The sequence below is a fragment of the Cuculus canorus genome, chromosome 2 (genome assembly GCF_017976375.1).
Source record: "Cuculus canorus isolate bCucCan1 chromosome 2, bCucCan1.pri, whole genome shotgun sequence".
NCBI lineage: Eukaryota > Metazoa > Chordata > Aves > Cuculiformes > Cuculidae > Cuculus > Cuculus canorus.
In genome coordinates this window covers 133,685,004-133,707,434 of record NC_071402.1, presented here as the reverse complement: position 1 = coordinate 133,707,434, position 22,431 = coordinate 133,685,004, and the positions used below count along the sequence as shown (strand labels likewise).

At 38.4% G+C, this 22,431-nt stretch overlaps 1 protein-coding gene across 4 annotated transcripts; it reads left to right on the top strand.

Moving 5' to 3' along the window:
- Positions 1 to 9,546: 9,546 nt before the first annotated feature.
- MIOS (meiosis regulator for oocyte development) lies at positions 9,547 to 22,150 on the top strand. Of its 4 annotated transcripts, none has more exons than XM_054059082.1 (11): positions 9,547 to 9,685; positions 10,636 to 12,002; positions 12,211 to 12,309; positions 13,196 to 13,453; positions 14,525 to 14,694; positions 15,633 to 15,698; positions 16,313 to 16,471; positions 17,235 to 17,387; positions 18,675 to 18,879; positions 19,972 to 20,101; positions 20,344 to 22,150. In XM_054059082.1, the coding sequence occupies exons 2-11, from the start codon at positions 10,706 to 10,708 to the stop codon at positions 20,438 to 20,440; spliced, it is 2,634 nt and encodes an 877-aa protein (XP_053915057.1). In that variant the 5' UTR covers positions 9,547 to 9,685; positions 10,636 to 10,705; the 3' UTR covers positions 20,441 to 22,150. The 4 variants fall into 4 exon arrangements, with proteins under 4 accessions (XP_053915057.1, XP_053915054.1, XP_053915055.1 ...); XM_054059079.1 differs by having other exon boundaries at positions 9,639 to 9,749; positions 20,344 to 22,149; XM_054059080.1 differs by having other exon boundaries at positions 9,643 to 9,771.
- Positions 22,151 to 22,431: the final 281 nt, after the last annotated feature.

Below are 22,431 nucleotides of genomic sequence, written 5' to 3'. Positions count from 1 at the left end.
GAACTGAAGTAATATGGAAGGGAGCAACAGTACTGCAGAGGAGGACTCCAAGCACTGGAGTACCTCGGTGCATCACAATAAACAGAACTATCAGGAAATCTGAGGTTACTGCTCTGTGGCCGGGAGTGTAGGGGATGTGGGACCCAAAGAGAACCAGTGTTAGTTTCACGCTAACACCAGAAAAATATCCTACATGCAACACTACTCGCACTCTTTCCCCAGCGCAATGGAGGAAGGATTAGCTTTCCCAACAGCTGCAGCTCCTGAGAGGTCTCCTTCCTAGAAACCACTATGTGATCTCCTGTCAGATGATGGATGAGAGTGCATCACATCAATTGAGTTTAATATTCATTCTACATACTGAGACTAAAGACTTTCAATGGAATACAATCTTTTACACTAAATATCTGTCAATACTATATATAAATGATAATTACTGGCAGAATGCAGCATCTGTTGGATCAGACATAACAGTAGCAATTAACAAGCATTGCTCTAGTAACAAATTAGTCACAGGGATCACTCATACTGTTTGCATACTTATTCTTACCCTTAGGTATACTTAGATCAAGACTTATAAACCACCTATCCATCAAGAAACAGATCATCAGCTACAGAAGAATGATTTTTCCAGCAGTCATCAAGGTTTATCTGCACTATGTGCCAAACCAGAATTGAGTTAATGGATTTCCAGCTGTGTTCAAAGATTTCTCACTTTTTTTGGACCTGTAAACATTACTGTCATCTGGCAGAGATCAGAAAATGTTAACATTTATGATTTTTAGACATAACAATCCCTGACTGGTAAAGTACACATAAACTGTGAGTTCTCACAAACATCCAGTACTCAGATAACAATGGGGTCAAGTCTGATTGTATTTCTCTGGCTAGAAAATTTGTATACCTGTTACATGATGTGTATAATCGATCTCTGGAAACAGCCTATGCTCTCCCTCACTACTTACCGTGCTTCAGAAGTACAATAAGGATCTTGACAGTTCTGTCACAGGACTTTAGATTCAAAATTCAGATCTTTATTTTTTGACTAGTCTTGCCAGTACATTGTTTCATAGCTTTATATTCACTTAGAAATTAAATCTTAAGGAAGTAATGCCTCTGGTTTTACAGCATTGTTTTTAACACTACTAATACTTCTTGCTAAACTGTTTATTTACTAGCAGTGTTTCAATGGCTGCTCTGAACTACAGGACATCTCAGTACATCTAGCTCCCAGGACAAGTGAATCTGTCTAAATGGACTCACTATATGACAGTACTAAAGCTCTGATACAGTTTTATCTGTAAAACTCATCTTATGTTGCTATTGAATTCCAAGTTAAAAAGCCGACAGTTCCTGCATGCATGCTAAGTCACCTCTTCTACTGGAAAATACAATACATAAGCTTGCTTTCTTAGTACAATACCTATCCCTCCTTGAATACTTTGTGCTATTCCTGTTACTGCAACTCCAAAATGGTAAAGAAGAAATAAAAATAAACAGAAAGAGCTGACAAAGATAAAAGATAGCTTCTGTACAAAGACAAACATAGAAAATTATTATTATGGAGCTTGGAAAACCACAACTGAATGTGAATGTGATATAGATCTACAAAAGTATTAAAGCAGGAGACTGTTCTATTGCACATGAATGTAATATGTCAAAGGACTTACATTTCAGGTCAGTTTGGTTGATGATATTAACCAAAATTGACTGCCCTAAGTTTACTTTTTTGTAATCCCAATATGCTCTTTACTATAAAGAAATGTAGATTTTTTTTTTTTTTTTTCTGGCTAGGAGACAGTTAATAGATATAATTTGAAGTATGTATTTCTAACAGTTTTTAAAAAGCACTGCTTATAATACTAGATACATCTTAATTCAGTGCCATTGTTATTCATTGCGAGTAAAGGCAATGTCTTTTTTAAATCATATCAAAAGGATCATTTAATTGCTTAATTAATTTTTCTGTAAACTACAGATGTATTTATGCTATCTAAATCCTGCCCTCTGGTGTACCTACATGATAATGCGTACCGATTGTATTTTATACTGAGTGAATCATTCAATGTTTAATCAGGACACAGCTAGTAAATGAGCGTATAGTCTGGGCAAAATATTTATCCCCTTGTAATAGAAGGTGGGAGCTAAAGACTAGGATATTAAAAAATAAAGTACAATGCTTCAAGGAGGCAGGATATCTCATGGAAGAACCGTTTTCACTCCTTAGTTCCTACCTGATCCTAAGAAACTTAATGCTCATTTTTCACATTCCTTTCCTTTAGATATCCAAATTGGGTGCCCCAGTACCCAAGACAGAGATCTTCTGAGAACTGCAAAATCAATGACAGCTGAAAGTGATCCCTGAATGTATCAGCAAGGTAGCATGATCTGCTGGACTAAGTATAGCTCAGGGTTTTCAGAGAATTGAAATGACAGTTTTGTTGTGTCACTTTGGAACACATGTAATAAAGGCCTTTGAAATGTTCTCCATTAGTCTCAAGGTAAATTATTACTTAAAATTAGAAGAAAACAAATAAAGAATTAAAATAGTAACTGTTCCAAAACAAACTTAGTTTACTTCCTGGCAGTCTGATTCCTGAAATTCCACAATCTCTTTTTGGACCAGACTCACTTTGTTGTCCCTAAAAAAAAAAAAAACAAACCCAACCAAACCACTCCCCAAAATTTGAACTTTTTGGTTTTTTATAAAATGTTTCACTTCACTGACAGCTTAAAGCAAAGATGACCAAAGTTTTCATGTGTAGTGATCACATCATCTCTTATGCAGCCACTTTGGGGCTACAAAAAATCATTAGTTTGAAAAAGTGCTTTGGTCAGGCTCAGCAATGAGGAACTTGATTAGAATACAGCATACTTCATCTTCAAGCCCTTTAATTCCTTGTAAAGCCTGTACACTTCAATTTATTTTTTTAAGCAGCTGGTGACTAAGGTTGCTTATCATAAAATGAAAAAAAGCCTTGCATCTGGAAAATAGCCCTGCAATTTGCACCCACAGCTTCTGCATTTACACTGCTGAATTCATATAATTTGGTGTATTTTTAAAAGGATGCACATTCTACCCAGGCTGAGAGGTGTGTTTGGGAAGAGCAATGAAACAATAACAAGCAGAATGCTCCAGTATTTGAGGAATTTTATTGCAAAATATGCTGACCTGAGCAGCTTAGAGCATGGAGTTGTAAAGGTATGGTTGCTAGCCACCTTTTATTATTTTTCTTTCTTTTAAGAGATGGATGGTACGCCTAAGCAAGGAAACTGTTCACTCAGAAACAGAAGCAGTATTTCAATTTATGAGAGTTAAATCGGATTTTGATTACTGTAATCCAGCTACATACTATACTAATCAAAAGTTGTATTGCTGAAAGTACAAGAAGTTTTAGTAAGCTCCATATTCCAGACTAAGATGATCTCTAAATTATTACTTTTTTTCTGGAAAGAGTACAGCATTCTTGCTGAACACTTAAATATAATGGGAAATTCAGAAGCAGCTAAATTCAGAAGCACCAATATTACAGAGCATTTCTCAGGATTAACAAAACAAGCCTTGTGCTCCCTAAATCACCAAGGTCAGAACTTCCTAAACAGTCTTCTCTGGACATGCTCCAGGACCTCAATGTCTTTCTTATAGTGAGGGGCCAAATGAATAATATGTCAGATATTTAAGCTGCAGATTCCCTAATATCTGAAGAACTTCCTCTTAAAATCAAAGTTAGACAATGTGATTATTGCAAGTATAAATTAAACTCATGCCCTGTAATTTTGTATGGAAAAAACGTTAGGAATACACCAACTGGACTTCATCTTCATTACAGGAAGAACCAGTAGGTGATATTGGAAACAGATGTAGAAAAGTCACTATGCCACACTTCAACAATAGCAAAGGAAGTGGAATAATGAAAAATGAAACAGAATTATGAAACTACAGGCTGACAATTTTGTCTTTGATATTTATAGTATGATAGACTACTCTATTTGAATTACTCTTAATTTTTTTCATGCTTTTTGGTCTACTTTATTTATCAAAATAACTGCTGAGTTCCTAGAGACAACTACTATTAAGGAAAAAAGTATGTTTTTTATGAGGAAAAATGCTTTTAAAATAGAAGGAATATTAGAATGAAATCTAAGCCAACTAATTATTGTGCCATTAGACTACATTTGTGGCCTAAATTAATAAGCTCTGTGAATATGTAACACATGAAATGCAGTTTCTAGCATAATACAAATTCTCTAGTACATTTAGTGACAAGAAAAAACAGCCAAGAAAACATTAACACAAATGATGAAAAAGCCAGCGCATCCACATGTTTGCACAATAAAGGTACTGAATGCAGGGAGATTATTGGAAGGATGGAAGAACAATAGTTTATCATATGTTTTCTTTTAGAAGGTTTGCAAAGCTATAAAAACACTGAAAAAAAAATTGTTTACTGTTATTCAAAAGACAAAGTAGGAAAATATTTAATAAGGAAGCCAAAGACTATGCTTATCCTGTTTTCTGAGAAAAAAAAGAAATGTGAGAGACAGCTAAAACATGGAACTAAGATCCTACCCTAAAAGTGCCAAAGAAACTGTAAAGATGTGACATTCAAATATTTCCAGGCCACTATGAGCCTTCGCATCTGAGGACAGAAGCTATTCACACAGAACCCGAAATTATCCAGTTAGTGCTTCAACTTACCAGTTCTATTTCAGGCAATTTTAAGGAGACTTAATAAAAAATAAAGGAGAAACGTATAAGTACACATCTCCAGGGCTTGCAGAAAAGCAGGTTCTGAAATTCCAATCTCTTAAGACCAAAGAAATCTTTTTTTTTTCCAGGTTATTTGGAAATAAGAAAACTTTATTACTGTGAGTGTGATCAAATACTGAAACAGGTTTTCCAGAGAGGATGTGGAGAGAGGATGTGGAAAGTCCATCCTTAGAGATACTTGCAAATCAACTGGGCAAGATCCTAATTTATCTGTTCTAGCTAACCTTGCCTTGTGCAGAACAGTTGGACTAGATAATCTCCAGAGTTGCCTTCCAACTCAGTCATTCTGTAATTCTTTGACACCAGGTCACATTACCTTGAGAAACTAATCTGTATTTCAAAAATTTTACTCTAAGTACACAATTGTTCTCATCAGTGTACCTTACTCCCATTGCAATCCCTCAGCAACTGTGTGGGTTCGGTCCCAGACTTACAAATGTGAACCTATTTCACCTTATTTTTCAAACACGATGTTAAAAAACTTATTTCTGGTCTTCTGTGAATGACATGAAAATGTTTTATCATTCCTTCCTCTATTAAACAAACACGACAAACCTTGCAGAAATACATCACTAGGCAACACCAGCAGAAGTCACAAACCAAATAATGGAAAAGACAAGCAAAGCAAACTTTTTCTTTGTCAAAGAAAAAATGATGACCCAACCATACAGATTTGGAAAGAATTGACCACGAACCCAGACATGCCAGAAACAGTAGGCTCTGATTCAGATTTCTCCCTGTTCTAAAGGTTTGAGATCAGCTAATCTGCTTGAGTAAAGACAAACAAAGGTACATGGGTGAGGGTAGCCACACTCACCTTTCCCTGCTATGTAGCTGACCATTAACTGAAAATGTTACCAGCTATTTTAACAGCTTTTTTCTTTGATTAAAATAATAAATTCTACCCTATCTATACCTAAGAGACATACAAAAATCACCAACATCTTACGTAAAAGTCTGCTACAACTCAAAAACTGAAAAAGTATTCCACATCGTCACTTTTCCATAAGACATTTGAATCATAGAATCATAGAATCACCAGGTTGGAAAAGACCCACTGGATCATAGAGTCCAACCATTCCTAACACTCCCTTAAACCATGTCCCTAAGCACTTCATCAACCCATTCCTTAAACACCTCCAGGAAGGTGACTCAACCACCTCCCTGGGCAGCCTGTTCCAGTACCCAATGACTCTTTCTGTGAAGAATTTTTTTCCTGATATCCAGCCTGAACCTCCCCTGGCAGAGCTTCAGGCCATTCCCCCTTGTCCTGTCCTCTGTCACTTGGGAGAAGAGGCCAGCTCCTCCTCTCCACAACCTCCTTCTAGGTAGTTATAGAGAGTAATAAGGTCTCCCCTCAGCCTCCTCTTCTCCAGGCTCAACAAACCCAGCTCTCTCAGCCGCTCCTTGTAAGACTTGTTCTCCAGCCCCTTCCCTTCGTTGCTCTTCTCTGGACACACTCCAGAGCCTCAACATCCTTCTTGTGGTGAGGGGCCCAGAACTGGACACAGTACTCAAGGTGGGGTCTCACCAGTGCCGAGTACAGAGGGAGAATCACCTCCCTGGACCTGCTGGCCACACCATTTCTGATACAAGCCAAGATGTCATTGGCCTTCTTGGCCACCTGGGCACACCACTGGCTCATGTTCAGTCGGCTGTCAACCAGCACCCCCAGGTCCTTCTCCTCTGTACAGCTCTCCAGCCACTCTTCCCCCAGTCTGTAGCACTGCATAGGGTTGTTGTGCCCCAAGTGCAGGACCCGCCATTTGGCCTTGTTGAACCTCATACTACTGGCCTCAGCCCAGCGGTCCAGCCTGTTCAGATCCCTTTGCAGAGCCTCCCTACCCCCCAGCAGATCCACGCTTCCACCCAGCTTAGTGTCATCTGCAAACTTGCTGAGGGTGCACTCAATGCCTCTTTGCATGGCATATTCATTTATATGCCCATTAGTAAGTAATTAGTTCCCACTATCTGCTGTTACAGTAACTTATTTGATCAATTCTCTGCTTTACAATAATATGAATCTGCTTTTACTTTTTAGTTGTTTTGTTAGGTATGAGAAGTCTGTCAAATATAAACAGAATGTAGGCTGCAACATTACGCAGCATTAATGCAAGGCTTGAAATAAAGAAGTAATAATCAAAATAACTAGTACATACTTAAAAGAAAAAGGTAATTCAACCATCAACAGGATTTAGTTACGATCCACATGAGAAATCTGAGTAATGACAACAGTATCTATTTTTCAGTATTTTTCTGCTTACACAACTGAGATAATTTGGAGTTTATCCTACATGTCTATGTAATAAGGCTTCAACTCTTCTTCCCCACGCATGTTTCTGAGTGCACAAAGTCAAACGAAGACTCCTGTCTGGCATCTGTAGACCCTGGATTAGACTCCATATCCACTTGTAATTCCCACCACAGAGCACATTCAAGCGTGTATAGAACACATCTGTATAATTACTGACAGGCTGGGTACCACGTCCTTTTGTCAAGGTTGCCCAGTATTTCCTATTTAAGACTCTGGTTTTCATTGTTTACGGCTTTATTTAACTCTAAAGACATAAACAGAATTATTCATGCCAGATGTCTTTCTAGCTAAGTTTTAGCCAAAGCAATTCACTCATTTCCAAGAAGGAGACTAATGAAAAGCAGGTGGTTTTCTTTGGTTAAATAAAATCTGCACCCTTAATGTTTTAGAGCAGGAAGGTTTACTTCAGACAGCAAAGACCTTAGGGGAGGATAAAGAAGATGAAAGAGGGATATACTTGCTGTAGTTCTTATGCAAATCTACTGAATTTTGGCCAGACTGTAAGCCTTTGTAAAACAATCTGCACCAACTCATTAAACACTGGAACAGGGAAAGAACTAGGAAAGAGAAGCTAGAAGGAGTAAATGCAAAAAGGACTGAACATGGAGGTGGCAACTGGAGCCTGTCCTTGGTACACTATATTCCTCTGTAGAGCTTGGAATCAGATTACGTTTTACCTGCTGTTTTTTCATCCCTCGCTAGGGATAGTCAACACAAACAATAGCAATCTTGTCTTCTTGTCCTTTACTACATTAGCTTGAGCAGTAAGTTCTGACTTAAGGACAAAAATCTGATCTCAATGAAGCAGTGTTTTTATGGCAAGTATAGCTTTAGGATCAGTAATTCCTTCTGAAACCCTAACTGCTTGCTTCTGAAGAAGAAAGCCTTAGAGAGAACAGCTCCTCCACTGCTTGAAAAAATATCAGCAATTCCCACAAAAAATCAATAAAATATGCAAATACAATATATAATAAACCATCTCTTTTAATTGATTTGAAGAGTTCGAGTGTTGGAAAATACTACCATGTCTGTTATCTGTTCCAGTCATTATTCCTTCTTCAAAATGTGTACTTGATATTCTGTCAGAAAACATCAAGCTCCCCTTTCCAGCCACAGGCCCTGTATGATGTCTTCATCTGCAACACCAGGATGCCCTCCAGCATCAGGTATTTCTTCCATTCATGGATAAAAGCTGATAAGATTAGGAAAACAAATTTCACAGAAAACATACACAACTTTTTAGGTTTGCTTTACTTGTTTTCTGGAGAATTCCAACTTTGAGTAACAAGACACTGCTCATATTTCAGAGGAATTTGAAGTCAGTTGTCACCTGCCCCCTTCTGGCTACAGCAGTGGCTCTCCAGTGGGCTCACACATCTTGTTCAGGGCTCTCTGTTCCAGACAGGTAACAGCAAAGCTCTTACTCGCAGCAACCATCTTTGCAGATGGCAACCAACACAAACCACATCCCAGCTGTGCTACCCCTTGGAACAGAAATACTCCTTCAATGGCATCAGTGTGTCACAGAATCACTTTCAGAGAAAGCAAAACCACCCCATACAAAATAAAATTTTATTTAGGAAGATACCAAAGATTCACACCACTAGAAGTTTTAACACAATTTCTTATCAATCCCAGCTGTCAGACACAGCCACCTCTCTTCATGTGTGCAGAAGTACTGCATTTACTCCATAGCCATGAGAAAATCCGTACTTGCCATGTTGCCAATAACGTGACAGAAAAATCAGCTGGGAGAGGTACTGCTACTGGAAAAAAAGTGGTGCCACCCCCCACTTCCCTGTGGGAAGGACTTTGGAGAGCCATTAGGACTGCAAAGGCAGCAGCAGCCTCCAAACCAAACAGAATTTTCATATAATAGTAGAATGTGTTGTGTTAGAAAAGACCTTAAAGATCATCCCTTTCCAAACCCCCCTGCCATGGGGAGGGATACCTCCCACTAGATCAGGCTGCCCAAGGCCCCATCCAACCTGGCCTTGACAACCTGTGCCAGTGACTCACCGCCCTCATACTGAAGAAATTCCTCCTTATGTCTAGTCTAAGTCTGCCCGTCTCCAGTTTACACCCATTCCCCCATGTCCTATCACTACAAGCCTTTGTAAACAGTCCCTCCCCAGCTTTCTTGTAGCCCCTTCAGGTACTGGAAGGTCGCTATAAGGCCTCCTCGGAGCCTTCTCTTCTCCAGGCTGAACAACCCCAACTCTCCCAGCCTGTCCTCGTACGGGAGACGCTCCAGCCTCGGTTCACACCCGGTTTCCAGCCCCAATACCAGTGCTCAGCTGCTCACCCACTTCCTCACGTCCCCTGATGAACAAAACCCAACCGCCCTCCCGCCAGCTGCCACCGCTCCCACCCCAGGACTGCGCGCACCGACTCGGCTTCACCGCGCACCCCGGACGTGACGTCATCGCCCCCAGCAGCACCAAGCCAAGAAGAGAGGCCCGCGGACGGAAGGGAGGTCGCGACCGGAAGCGCTCCGCGCGTGTCCCCGGTCGCCCTCACCGGAAGCGCAGCGGATTTTCCTTCCCCGCTGTCCTGTAACCGGAAGCTCCCGTGCGCCTCCCATTTTTGCGGCTCGGACGGTGAGGCTGGCTGGCGGCGCTTCGTCTACCCTAATTCCCGGTGTCGGGGGGCCCCGCAGGGTTGGTAAGCAGCCCGGGGCAGGGAGGTGAGAGGGGGAGGAGGGAGGCCGCTTGGCTCCCGCCGCTGCCGGGCCCCGGGCGGGGTGGGCGATGCTGGGTCCTCACATCGTGTAGGAGCCGAGCTGGGGGGGTACCAGCGAACACCCAAAGGGGGGCCTCGGAGAAGTAAATAAGGCTCCCTTTTCCTGCTTCCCAGTGTAGTAGGAGCCTTTCGCCGCCGTAGAAGGCGTTTATAGGATCTGTGGATTCTCTGTGTACGTGTAATGATTCTGGGCGTACAGCTCCTGAAAACATAAATGGCAATTAGCAGTAATGTCCGTTTGTGAGTGCTGCCAGGCCAGATAGGAACAACGACAAGGTACTGTTGGGGCAGGAGGTGGGATTAGAAGCAGGAGAATAAGATGAGCTGTGGAAAGCTGTATTTCTGTACAAGGGAAAGCCTTTCTAGGTTATGGAACAGACTTCAGAGCAAACAGTCTAATTTTGGTCGGTGAGTGCACTTCTATTAGGCAGAAAAGTTTTCTTTGATATGTTTTAGGGAGTGGCTCTTCACCAGCAGCACACCCACGTACCATGCCATGTCACATCTTGGTTAATTCCTTTTTCTTTATTACTGGTGTCGAGTTTGTAAAAAGAGCAGATCCTGTTGTCAGCGTGTATGTGGCTATGTTGGTTCCATCTCAGTAGGTGTGTCACAGCAAAACCAAAGTCTACTGTGGGGAAAGTGATGTAATGCAGTGCATGCTTAAGGTTTTGATCTGGAACATAGATGTGTTAAACCCTTGGGCTAAGAGTCATTCAGAACCATAATTTTGTTTTTTTAAAGATGGTCTCAGATTACAAAGGATTTGTGAGTTTAATAACATTCCTACAAATTATTTTCTCCACAGTTTCCATATGCATGGATATCACCTGAATCTTTTTACAAGAGCTTAAATTGTGTGTAAACTCACCATAAACATGAGTGGCTCAAAACCTGATATTCTGTGGGCCCCGCACCACGTTGACAGATTTGTTGTATGCGATTCAGAATTGAGCCTTTACCACATTGACTCTGCTGTAAGTTCGGAACTCAAGGCAGGGTCCTTGCGCCTGTCTGAAGAAACGACAGCTACGCTATTGTCGATAAATTCAGATACACCATATATGAAATGTGTGGCTTGGTATCCAAAGTACGATCCTGAATGTCTCCTTGCTGTTGGACAGGCCAATGGTCGAGTGGTACTTACCAGCCTTGGTCAAGATCACAACTCAAAATCTAAGGATTTGATAGGGAAAGAGTTTGTTCCCAAACATGCACGACAATGCAATACTCTAGCATGGAACCCACTAGATAGCAATTGGCTTGCTGCCGGGTTAGATAAACATCGGGCTGACTTTTCAGTATTGATCTGGGATATCAGTAGCAAATATGCCCCAGAGGCTGCAGTTGCTACAGAGAAAGTAAGACTTTCAACAGGAGATGCAGAAGCAGGACTGGTAGTAACAAAGCCGCTGTATGAATTAGGACAGAATGATGCTTGTCTCTCTCTTTGTTGGCTTCCACGGGATCAGAAGCTTCTTTTAGCTGGAATGCATCGAAATCTGGCTATCTTTGATCTGAGGAACACAAGCCAAAAAATATTTGTAAACACCAAGGCTGTCCAAGGAGTGACTGTTGATCCCTATTTCCACGATCGTGTAGCTTCCTTCTATGAAGGTCAGGTTGCCATATGGGATTTAAGAAAGTTCGAAAAGCCAGTTTTGACCTTGACAGAGCAACCAAAACCCTTAACAAAAGTCACGTGGTGTCCAACAAGAACTGGACTGTTGGCTACTTTAACAAGGGACAGTAATATCATCAGACTGTATGACATGCAGCATACTCCCACTCCCATTGGAGATGAAACTGAACCAACAATAATTGAAAGAAGTGTCCAACCGTGTGAAAACTACATTGCTTCGTTTGCCTGGCATCCCACAAGTCAAAATCGAATGGTAGTAGTGACTCCCAACAGGACTATGTCTGACTTCACAGTTTTTGAAAGAATTTCTCTTGCATGGAGTCCAGTCACATCCTTAATGTGGGCTTGTGGACGACATTTATATGAGTGCACAGAAGAAGGAAAGGCTAGTTCCTTGGAGAAAGACATAGCAACCAAAATGCGTCTCAGAGCTCTGTCAAGGTATGGTCTTGATACTGAACAAGTTTGGAGAAATCATCTTCTTGCTGGAAATGAAGATCCTCAGCTGAAATCGCTTTGGTACACTCTGCATTATATCCTTTATTTTACTGTAGCTTATATCCTAAAGTAATGTACCTTTATAGGTAAACCAATTATATGAAATCCATGGAAGTCTTCAAATATAATGCAACATCCTGTAAATACTTTGCAGATGTTAATAGGATGTGACTTAATTTTTTTTTTAAAAAGAAGTTTTTTCTAACACCTGATAAAAATTAAGCTTCCTATACATGAAAATACTTATGAAGCAGTATACTGAAGATATGGATCAAAAACTTACAGGAAACAAAGGTCCCTTAGTTTATGCTGGCATTAAATCAATTTTGAAGTCATCTTTGGGTAAGAATGTTCCAACTTTGTTAAGTTCTTATTGTAGTATGTCTACAGAATGATGCCCTCATGGGTTTGTCTTTAAAAAAATATTGAAAGAAGTATTTTGGTTTGTATTTTAATATATCTTAATTAACAGTTTACATTACAGTAATTTCCAGAATGTTTGGTGAAAATTCTTGCTCCCCATGTAACTATTATGTTTTTCAAAGTTCCCCATTGGGGTGTAGTTCTAGGAAGCTGACTTTACTGTAGTCACTGCTACTGTACTAAGTATATTTATAAAACTATGTTTAAATAAGCTGCCTTGTTTTGAAGTGCTAATCACTCCTGGTGCATTACATTATGCCTATGAAGCTCATTGAAGTTTTTATTAGTATAATCTATTATAATCTATAATAGATATAATACTATATATTAGTATAATCTATTATTTGAATCTTTTCTTCTCTATTCATCATGCATCTTACTAACATTTATGTTTCCTGGAGCAAAAAATAACTCTTCAGTGGTGGGGAAGCTTCTAGCACGTTGAAATGTGTAGTACTCTAAGAAGAGGAGAACTGGTAGAGCAGGTGCTTGGCTGCATAATGTATTTTTAGATTGAACATACTGGTCACTCCTAAACCTAAAAAATCTTAGGACGCAGAAGAAAGAAAGAAAGACTTAGTGGGGAATGCGTGTCAAGTTTAGATGCATGACTTTTAGCAGACCATAACTTTGTGTACAGTGCTCCTTACCATGGAGTGATGTTAAAGTAATTTAATTTTTAAAAAAGTAATTTAATTTAAATCTCTAAAATGTGATGCTCTGCTTTGGTACTCTGCTTTCTGATTGAAATCAAAGCATTGTGATTGCAACTTAAATTGTGATTTAACTATTTTCCCATTTCTAGGAACAACAGAGAACCTCAGGCACAGCAGGAGTGGATCTGATAGACAGGCAGATATTATTCAGTATCTGAGTGAGGAGAGATCCTTGGCTTTACAGCTCTGTGGGTGGATAAAGAAGGGAACTGACTTAGATGTGGAACCTTTTTTAAATGCGTTGGAACAGGAAGGAGAGTGGGAGCGAGCTGCTGCTGTAGCGCTTTTCAACTTGGACATACGGCGAGCAATACAAATTTTAAATAAAGGGGCTTCCTCAGGAAAAGGTGTGTATTGTGTTTAGTATCTTTTATTTTGGTGTTCTGTCACCTAGTAGATTTTTTTTTTCTGTAAACAGAATTATGGAAGATAGTATGGAAAAGATGCCTGTTTTATAAAATAGTTAGTGGCTGTATTGGAGCCTGAGAAACTGTCAAATCCTGATCGTTCACTCTTCAGACTATCATATACCTTACTGTCTAGTTAAAAAAGATTGCATGATTCAGAATTTCTTGTTGATGTGTAGACCAGAAAGTTTTACACTCGGAACTAGTGTGATTCTTTTATTTTAATGGAATTGCATCTTGACTAGATGCCACGTGTATCTGCTTCCATCAAGCTGTATGCAGCTTTTCCGCCAGTGTGATGGCTGTGGAATAACTGAAATGTAATACTTGGGGTCTGCAGAAAACATTTGTTTTGTAGTAATATTTGATAAGAGTTGTAAAACATTGTGGCCAATAAAGTGGGATGGCAAGACGTGAAGGGAGCTGTTAAGGTTCTTTTATATTTAATATATGTGTGTGCTTTCAATAGAGAAGGTTCACAGTGGAGACACGCTGTCTTTGCATTCAAAAATAAAATAGAATTTTCTGACAGAATGAATATTTGGATGAAATAGATTTTGTTTTTAGGAAACTTGTTAACTTGAAGCCACTATATGTGATTGTCATCCTTCAGCTAGGTCTGTTACGTGGTGGCTTTACATGCATTCCTGTCTTTTCACTGTTGTGGATTTGAATTATTGTAATGACAATCTTTTATGATAGCGATCAGAATATACTTAGCAATTCAAAACTATTTCAAAATACCAGAACCACTGTGGTCATGCTTGCAGTCTTGTGACTTTTGGAGCTGTTAACTTACCTGAACAGAGGCATTTAAAGTAGAAACTGAAAAATTGTAGTGTATTCACATTTTAGCTAGCGTTAGTTCTACTGCATTTTGTCTTGCATCCTGACAGAATGTTTCAAACTGATGTTTTCAATTATACTTTTAATTAGATTTATTTATTTGAAGTCCTTAACTTGAATTTATTTCACTGATTTTTTTTTTTAAATTTTTTTTTAATAAATCAGGTGATTTGAACCTTAATGTAGTAGCTATGGCTCTGTCAGGCTACACAGACGAGAAGAACTCCCTTTGGAGGGAAATGTGTAGTACTCTAAGGCTGCAGTTGAACAATCCCTACTTGTGTGCTATGTTTGCTTTCCTGACAAGTGAGTCTGGTTCATATGATGGTGTTTTGGTGAGTATTTCTCTTATGTTAAAATTTCTTTAAGTAAAAGATACACAAATATGCACACATGTAGAAGTGCTATATACTCCATTAGCTGATCAGATTAGAATCTGATGCTGGCAGATACCATTTTTTTTTTTATTCTAAACAGACCTCTCGCATTAGCGAATGTTGTGTTAGTGAACAGAGTATATAAAAATATGCATAAGCAGCCAAAACATCCAATATGATTCACGCAGAATAGTTTTGTGTGTGTTTTTAATTCTTAAACCTTTCTAACTGTATTATCAAAATAATTTAAGCAGTAAGAAAAAGGGAGAAATTGGTATGAACTTACTATGTGACGAGCAAGCTAAATCTTTTTTCTGAAGTGTCAGATGTAGTAAAAGGATCAGAAAACAGAAAGTAAACACTATTCCAGTGCTGCACCTTAAGTGAAAATATATTTGAGAAATCCATGTTCTGGGCATTTGGTTGTTTTTTTTTAACTTTTTAGTTGTGATTTTAGGAAGGAATCTAGTGGTTAGAGTGGTTATTTTATATATATGGTAGAGGAAGGTTGGTTTGTTTTTCTTGCCCCTGTGACTCGGTGACACTCTTGGCTGTTTGTACTAGAAGAACTATGTCTTTTGCCCAGTCCTAGATGTTTTACAAAGTTTCTGTATCCGGAATTTCATAAACAGTATGGGAAGAGTTGTACCAGGGTTTCTGCCATCTGAATAGATTGTTACATTAGTCAAAGTCTGACACTGATACTTGTATCTGAGTATAAACAATTAATCTGATAATTAGTGTTAGCTTTCTTCAGATGTGATGCTTTCTTTGTCCATTATCAAATTTATAGTACTAGTTATACAATAGCGCAGAAGTTCTGACTTTTACAAACAAAGCATTGAAAAAATGACAGCTTGAATGTGATGGTAGTTTTCCCCTTTTTCTCTCCGAAGTATGAAAATAATGTCGCTGTACGAGACAGAGTGGCATTTGCTTGCAAGTTCCTCAACGATGCTCAGGTAAGTCTGTGGCTGCACATATAAGCAAACTGTTGAGGTGGGCCTCTAAATAAAGAGACAGAAGCTGTGGGGTGGAGGGGTGAGCAACGGGAACACTGGCTCATGAGTGATTTGTTTTTTCTTATCACAATTATTTATAAGGTATAGGATAATGTGGTCCTCAGTTTGTACCTTCAGCTTGATTTTTTGTGTTTCTTTGCTTTTCGTATTTATGACCTGCTGGTTTGTTAAATATTACTGCGTTAACTCTCTTACTGGAGATTATTTGTACTTATTCAATATTTGTTTCCACATACTTACCTTTTCCTGAATTAAGGCTTGGTTTTACAGCAGGAACGCTTTCTTCACTTAAGTATTTAAAGAATATGTAACCTCCCTCTTTGCACTTCATATCATGAGTCTTAAAGTTTGTTGATAAATATTTTAATTCTTGCAATATAGTGGATATAGCCATACATCTTTTCCTTTATAAAATCTAACAAGCAGTGTATTCTGTTAGCAAAACACATACTTAAAGAAAGCTATAAAAAGCTTTGACATAGACCAACATAAAATGAATCAGGAACAGATGAAGAGATGGCAGAAATTAAGTAATATATGTATTTTTTCAATAGCTGAACAGGTTTATTGAAAAGCTGACGAATGAAATGAAAGATGCCGGGAATTTGGAGGGAATACTTTTAACAGGGCTGACTAAAGATGGAGTGGACTTAATGGAGAGTTACGTTGACAGAACTGGAGATGTCCAAACAGCAAGTTATTGTATGCTACAGGTTAGCGTTTCACTCAAAAAAAAATCTTTATAGAAGACAACTAATCATAGTTTCTTTAGCGGTATGATATTGAATTTTGTGACCTGAAAATTATTTTCTATAATAATCTGTGACAATACGTATCATGCCTGTTTTGCAGAATTGTCTGAAGCACTTGATGTTGACTAGAGACATGTATCTACACTCTCTCTTGTTGAGATAGCTTGAGGAGATAATAGGGGAACGAGGCAAAAAGAAAAAATAGTGCTAGCTGAACTGTGAATATCCATTGCCCTGCTTACTGCTGGCGTGTTTCCTGATAGGTTCAAAACAGTACTTTTTTTTGCTTCAGCATTTTGGTAGAGAACTGAGGTGAGGGGGTTTTTTTTGTTTGTAGATATTGGTTTGGGTTTATTTTATGATGTGCTTGTCTTGGCCCTTCCACAGTTGCAGCTAATGCCAGCACTCTGTTTAACTGTATGTGTATTCATAACAATGATAGGGAGTCTGACATGTGACAGAACTTTATGAGCCTTTATCTGACAGGGATGAGTTTGTAATAGGACATGGCAGCACACAGGCTTTTTCAACTGGAGAGGCAGACTGAAGAAAATTTTTATTAAATGTGCATTACGGTTTAACAGAAAATTAATCTTTTCCTAGACAAATTACACTATTATTTCTTATATCTTGTATTATGCTCTGTAAGGTCTTTTGAAAATGTGAGTAATGTGTATTGCATATCTTCAATGTGTATCTTGACAGTTTTTCCTGCCTGCTTTAGGGTTCTCCATCAGATGTCCTTAAGGATGAGAGGGTTCAGTACTGGATTGAGAACTACAGGAATCTTCTAGATGCTTGGAGGTTTTGGCATAAACGCGCAGAATTTGATATCCATAGGAGTAAACTGGACCCCAGTTCAAAACCTTTAGCCCAGGTAAATGGAATTTGTGTATGAATTACGACCAGTCCAGAAAGGAGTGTGGCATGGTACTTCTGCAGAAAAAAGTTGCTGGTCACATCTTGGGTTTTGTGAGGATATGTGTAAAAAAAAGATTTCAACTAAGGCTGCCCTAAAAACATAGCTGTGGTTTTTTTCAAACTAATTTTTGAGAATGGACTTAGTAACTGGTTTGATAGAGAGTACATAATATGGTAAACAAAGCAATGTTTCTTCATATCTGATCTAGGAAATCGGTTCCCTACCATTTTTATTCGGGTGGGTTTTTTTCCCTTTCCTTCAATCTTTTTCTTTCAAATAACAGATTATATTTCAGAAACTAACTTTTCAATACTTTTTCTGTGGAAACTTGCTGAAAAACAAAGCCAGAGAGGTATCATCCAGCTAAAGTCTGCGTTGTGGTGAGGATGATGCTGAAACTAGGGAATTGAACCAAGAACCAGTTCAAATTGCTGTTTTAATGGAAGTGAAACCTCTAAGCTATCTTGAAGTCTTTGAACCTAAACTAAAAGTGAATGACAGTTTTCATTATCAGTTCTGAACATAAGCTAAGCTAAAAACTGACACGCTGTCCACATGCTATCTATTTAACATCTGGTAGCGTTTTTAGCCACCATGGTCTTACCACAGCACCCTCCACTCTATCACACCTGCTAAGTCCGTGCATTACAAGCCTCAGGACCCAAGGTTCCAAGGAAGGCTATTTTGCAATTCACATATCCGTCACAGCTGTTTAAGGAGAACTGCATCTGTACTGTTCCTAGTGGGAGGAAGTTGAGTTTTTACTACTTCTTTCTTATGTGTTCAGCATAAATAATCCCTAAAAAGTTTAAATTATGGGCTCATTGGTATCAAGTCACAACTTCTGGCACACAGAAAATCCTCATGTTGGAGACTGAGTGGGTCACGTGACTGTAAGGAGCAAGAGAGCAGGTTTAATTAAGTGGAGTAAACTTCATTTCTGTCATTACTGCAAGTGCAGCTTTTTATTATCTTAAATAATACCTTTCCAAATCTCAGCAATTGTGCATGCTTTTATGTGCTTTTGAAGTAAGTGGGCATCGTTAAGGCCTGCTTCTCAGGACTGCGTGCCAAATCTGTAAGCCAAGATGTTAGAAACTCCTTTATAAGTAGCCTTGGCTTTTCCAGGGCACTCTCTAGAACATCCAGTAAGTAAGTCTTTGCTAGCTTGAACAAATTCACTCATAGTTGTAGCAAAAACGGAACCAAAACAAAACAAAAAATGTTTTCTGTTCTCTTTAGGTGTTTGTGAGTTGCAATTTCTGTGGAAAATCAATCTCCTATAGCTGTTCAGCTATTCCTCATCAGGGGCGAGGTTTTAGCCAGTACGGAGTTAGTGGTTCACCAACTAAGTCAAAAGTTACAAGCTGTCCTGGTTGTCGTAAACCCCTTCCTCGCTGTGCACTTTGCTTGATAAATATGGGAACACCAGTTTCCAGCTGTCCAGGTATGACACAATGGGTTTTAGGTGTTCAGCTACAGCACTAGTTAGAGGCCTGATGAGCAGTCCCTGTTGGAAGACCTTCTATTGCATCTTTTTCTTTCTATTTGTATTCATACCATAAATATTTGTGCTCATCATTTTGAGGGAGGGAGGCCATAATTGAAAACTTGTTTAAATCCCATCTCATTTTATGATACTTGTCTCTCAGTTCTTTGGCATTAGACAGTATGCATGGTTACTTGCTTCTGAACATTTTCCCAGTGAGATTGTCAGTGGAATTTCAGAGTTACACAGATGCAAAAATTCAAGTGTTGGGGTCGTCAGTTTTGTGAGCCTTAAAACTGTAAGAAATGGGAAGTGAGATTCTTGAGATGAATTGTAGGGATTCTAGAGAAATATTGGAAAGTAAATGAATTGATGTTTAGCTGGAAGAGAGAGTAAATTTAATGTAGATACATTCTGTCACTATAAAAGAATGTATAGATCATGCTGTCACAGCTAGGAGATAATTATGACTGGAATCTCCTGGTTCTAAACATCTTGGGCTCAGCATTATACGAAGTCTAAATAAAACTGGTTTTGTCCATATTTTTAAGTCAGTCTTGTTGTAGAGCCTGTGCAAGTGTGCAGTTATCTATTTATATCTCCTCATTCTTTCACTGCTCTGTTGTAACTTCTTTATTGTAATTCTTCCAGTTCATAATTTTTTGTTGCTTTATCTATATTATATATTTTTTTTTTAAGCAGAACATTTTGTGTGCAGTAAAATAGGTCCATAATTCACCAGAACATAGTTGGATTACTGAAACATAAATCACTGTTGAAAGAGATCCTGTTTAAAAGTTGTTTAATAGGCAGATTTAACATGTCCATAAGAAGTGAAAGAACAGCTGAGCAACGTAATTCTTGTTTTGGATTTCCGCCAGTTCTTATCTGTTTAATAATTTTACTGAGTTATTTTTTAAAATCAGGCGATTTTTTTTCACATGATGTTCCTAATTTCAAATTTGTTCTAATAGTGTTACTGAAACTGGAATACAGATTAAACATAATGATTTACAAGCATATTGTGGGGGTGGGTTTGCCTCTGCACAGGAGGATCCAAGTCGGATGAAAAAGTGGATCTTAGCAAAGACAAGAAGTTAGCCCAGTTCAACAACTGGTTTACTTGGTGTCACAACTGTAGGCATGGTGGACATGCTGGGCATATGCTTAGCTGGTTCAGGTAAGTTGATGTTACAGTCTTTCTTGTTTCAGATGTGTATGCTGTGCTAAGTAAGACACGCCTCCTTCACTGTATCTATCTTTATGGTGTTTTGTTGGTTTAGAACATGTGCAAAACTTAACTATGATGCTGAGTTTTTCTGAGATACTATGTCTGTGTACATACTTAAATGTATATATTACAAACGTCTTTTTAGTTTTATTTTACGCGTTTTTTCCTTTTTCTCCACTATTGCTGTCTAGGGACCATACTGAGTGCCCAGTTTCTGCCTGCTCTTGTAAGTGTATGCAGCTGGATACAACAGGGAATCTCATTCCAGCAGAGACTGTCCAGGCATAAATATTGTTTGAAAATATGGGGCTCTTTAATGGATGTCCATCATAATCTGAGCATATATTTTAGACAAAGGTCATTTGTGACTTACTGACTATAAGAAATAAATTGCTCTTGGATTAGTAAAATGATGTGTGTATGACTGTGCTTGGTAGTTCCTGAAATCAGCTTCTGGGTGAAGTATGTTCTCCTTGTTCAGAGGATTGAAAAAGTTCAGTTCAAAAGCAGTCCTGGAATTCTGGACTCTCTAGATTTTTAGCTTATCTAATAAGGTTTTCAGGGTAATGATGATTGGCCCTTTTATTTGTTTTCCAAACAAAGCAGTGTTTATATACTGTGCAAGTGGGCCTTCAAACTAAATGCCTGAAAAGCATTCTTCAGAAGATCGCAAGGTGATGCTGTTCATTCGTGTGTTTGATCACACTTTCTTGTATGCAAACGATCATTTCCTTGAAAGTTCAAAGTGCCACTGTTAATTGCATTCCAAATATTTTTATTTTGAAGAAAAAAACCAATTTGTTTCTGTTCCCAGGTTTTGTTAGTAGTAAAGCAGTATTTTTGCAATTCAAGATCTCATTTAGTTTACCTATATACCAAACTGATGTGAATTTTAATGCTAATGAATCTAGGGGGTTTGTCTCCTATTGACATCTACGTCCTAGAGATGAGTTCCCTGAAAAGCTATGTGTCTGTTTTAGTGTGAGGTGCAGGGAAACTATAGGAGGCTTGATTAATTTTTAATGTAGTGTTGTAAAGATCTGAAATCTCAAGGACTGGAGACTCGTAACTACATTAAGTTTTAAACTACAGGCTGAGTTTTGACTATAAAAATATTTGAGGACTTTTGGATAATCAGTATTTCCCTGTACTTCCGAAATATGCTAGGAGGTGTGAAATCCACCTATATAAATCCTGTTTCTAGTCCCTAGTGGACACCAGTCTGCTTCCAAAAGGCTGCACAATTTTAGCCCACTGAAGAGAAGTAGTTTAGCTTTGTTACTGGCTGGAATTAATTGACTCTCTCAAATTAACAAGTAGTCTTATGTTCCGCTAATAGGGTGCTAGGAGCAAATTGGTATTGTTGTCCTTGATTTTGTAGGCAACAAAATTCACACAAATTAGGGAAAAAACCTGTTTTAAGGTATGTGATAATAACATCAGTTTACTTGGTGTGTGTTTATTTACTCTTAGAAACAGGGTATGAGTTACTTGTGTGCTAGTAAATGCTAAATGGAATGCTAGCAATAAACTGGTACCGTATTGCTAGGACTGTGAAAATTGGTGTTTTAAGACAGAATATATCATAATATGCCACTAGTTCCAAGTGCTGTAGTGTAGTTGCAAGCAGGTAGAATGTGGAAATGCTTTTGGTATATGTTTGTGATTATATTCAGGACTTCTGGTTATATTTTCTGATTTAGAATTAATCCTGTGACATCTGCAACATTTATTTTAATATAAAATTGTTGCCTAATTTACAGATCTTTTTGAAGTTAAAATAACAGGTACTTGGTATTTGTAGGTATCGGAGTTATTTTTTTTGTTAGAATATTTATTTATCTTTCTGGTATTTTTGCACACTTTATGTTGCTGTTGAAGAGCTCTGCAAAATGTTCCCCATTTATAAAAGTAACCTGGGGTTTAATTTATGATATCATATTTATATAAATACAGGCAACAAAACACTTGCTTTTTAGAAATGAGGATTTGTAAGTGTTAAGGGTATGTTTTTATTCCTCTGTAGTACCAATGACTAGCATTTTCTTCTGATAAGTTCCATGTCCAAGTGGAATGGAAATGGTGTCTCATTTTCTCATGTAAAGAAAACACACTTATGTCATTTTCAACTTGACTATATCTGTTTGTGTGAAATTCTATCACTTCATTAAATTAGATGCTTACTTTGATACTGAGCATGTCTTTGAAATGTTTTCGATTATGAATGTGTGCATATTCTAGCACAAAATAACTACCAGCTTTGGCTGTTGTAATTAGTA

Coding starts and splice junctions, on each gene's coding strand:
- MIOS (XM_054059082.1), top strand. CDS start 10,706: ATGAGTGGCTCAAAACCTGATATTCTGTGGGCCCCGCACCACGTTGAC. Junction 14,695..15,632: donor GTTCATATGATGGTGTTTTG/GTGAGTATTTCT, acceptor TTCTCTCCGAAG/TATGAAAATAATGTCGCTGT. Junction 15,699..16,312: donor AGTTCCTCAACGATGCTCAG/GTAAGTCTGTGG, acceptor TTTTTTCAATAG/CTGAACAGGTTTATTGAAAA.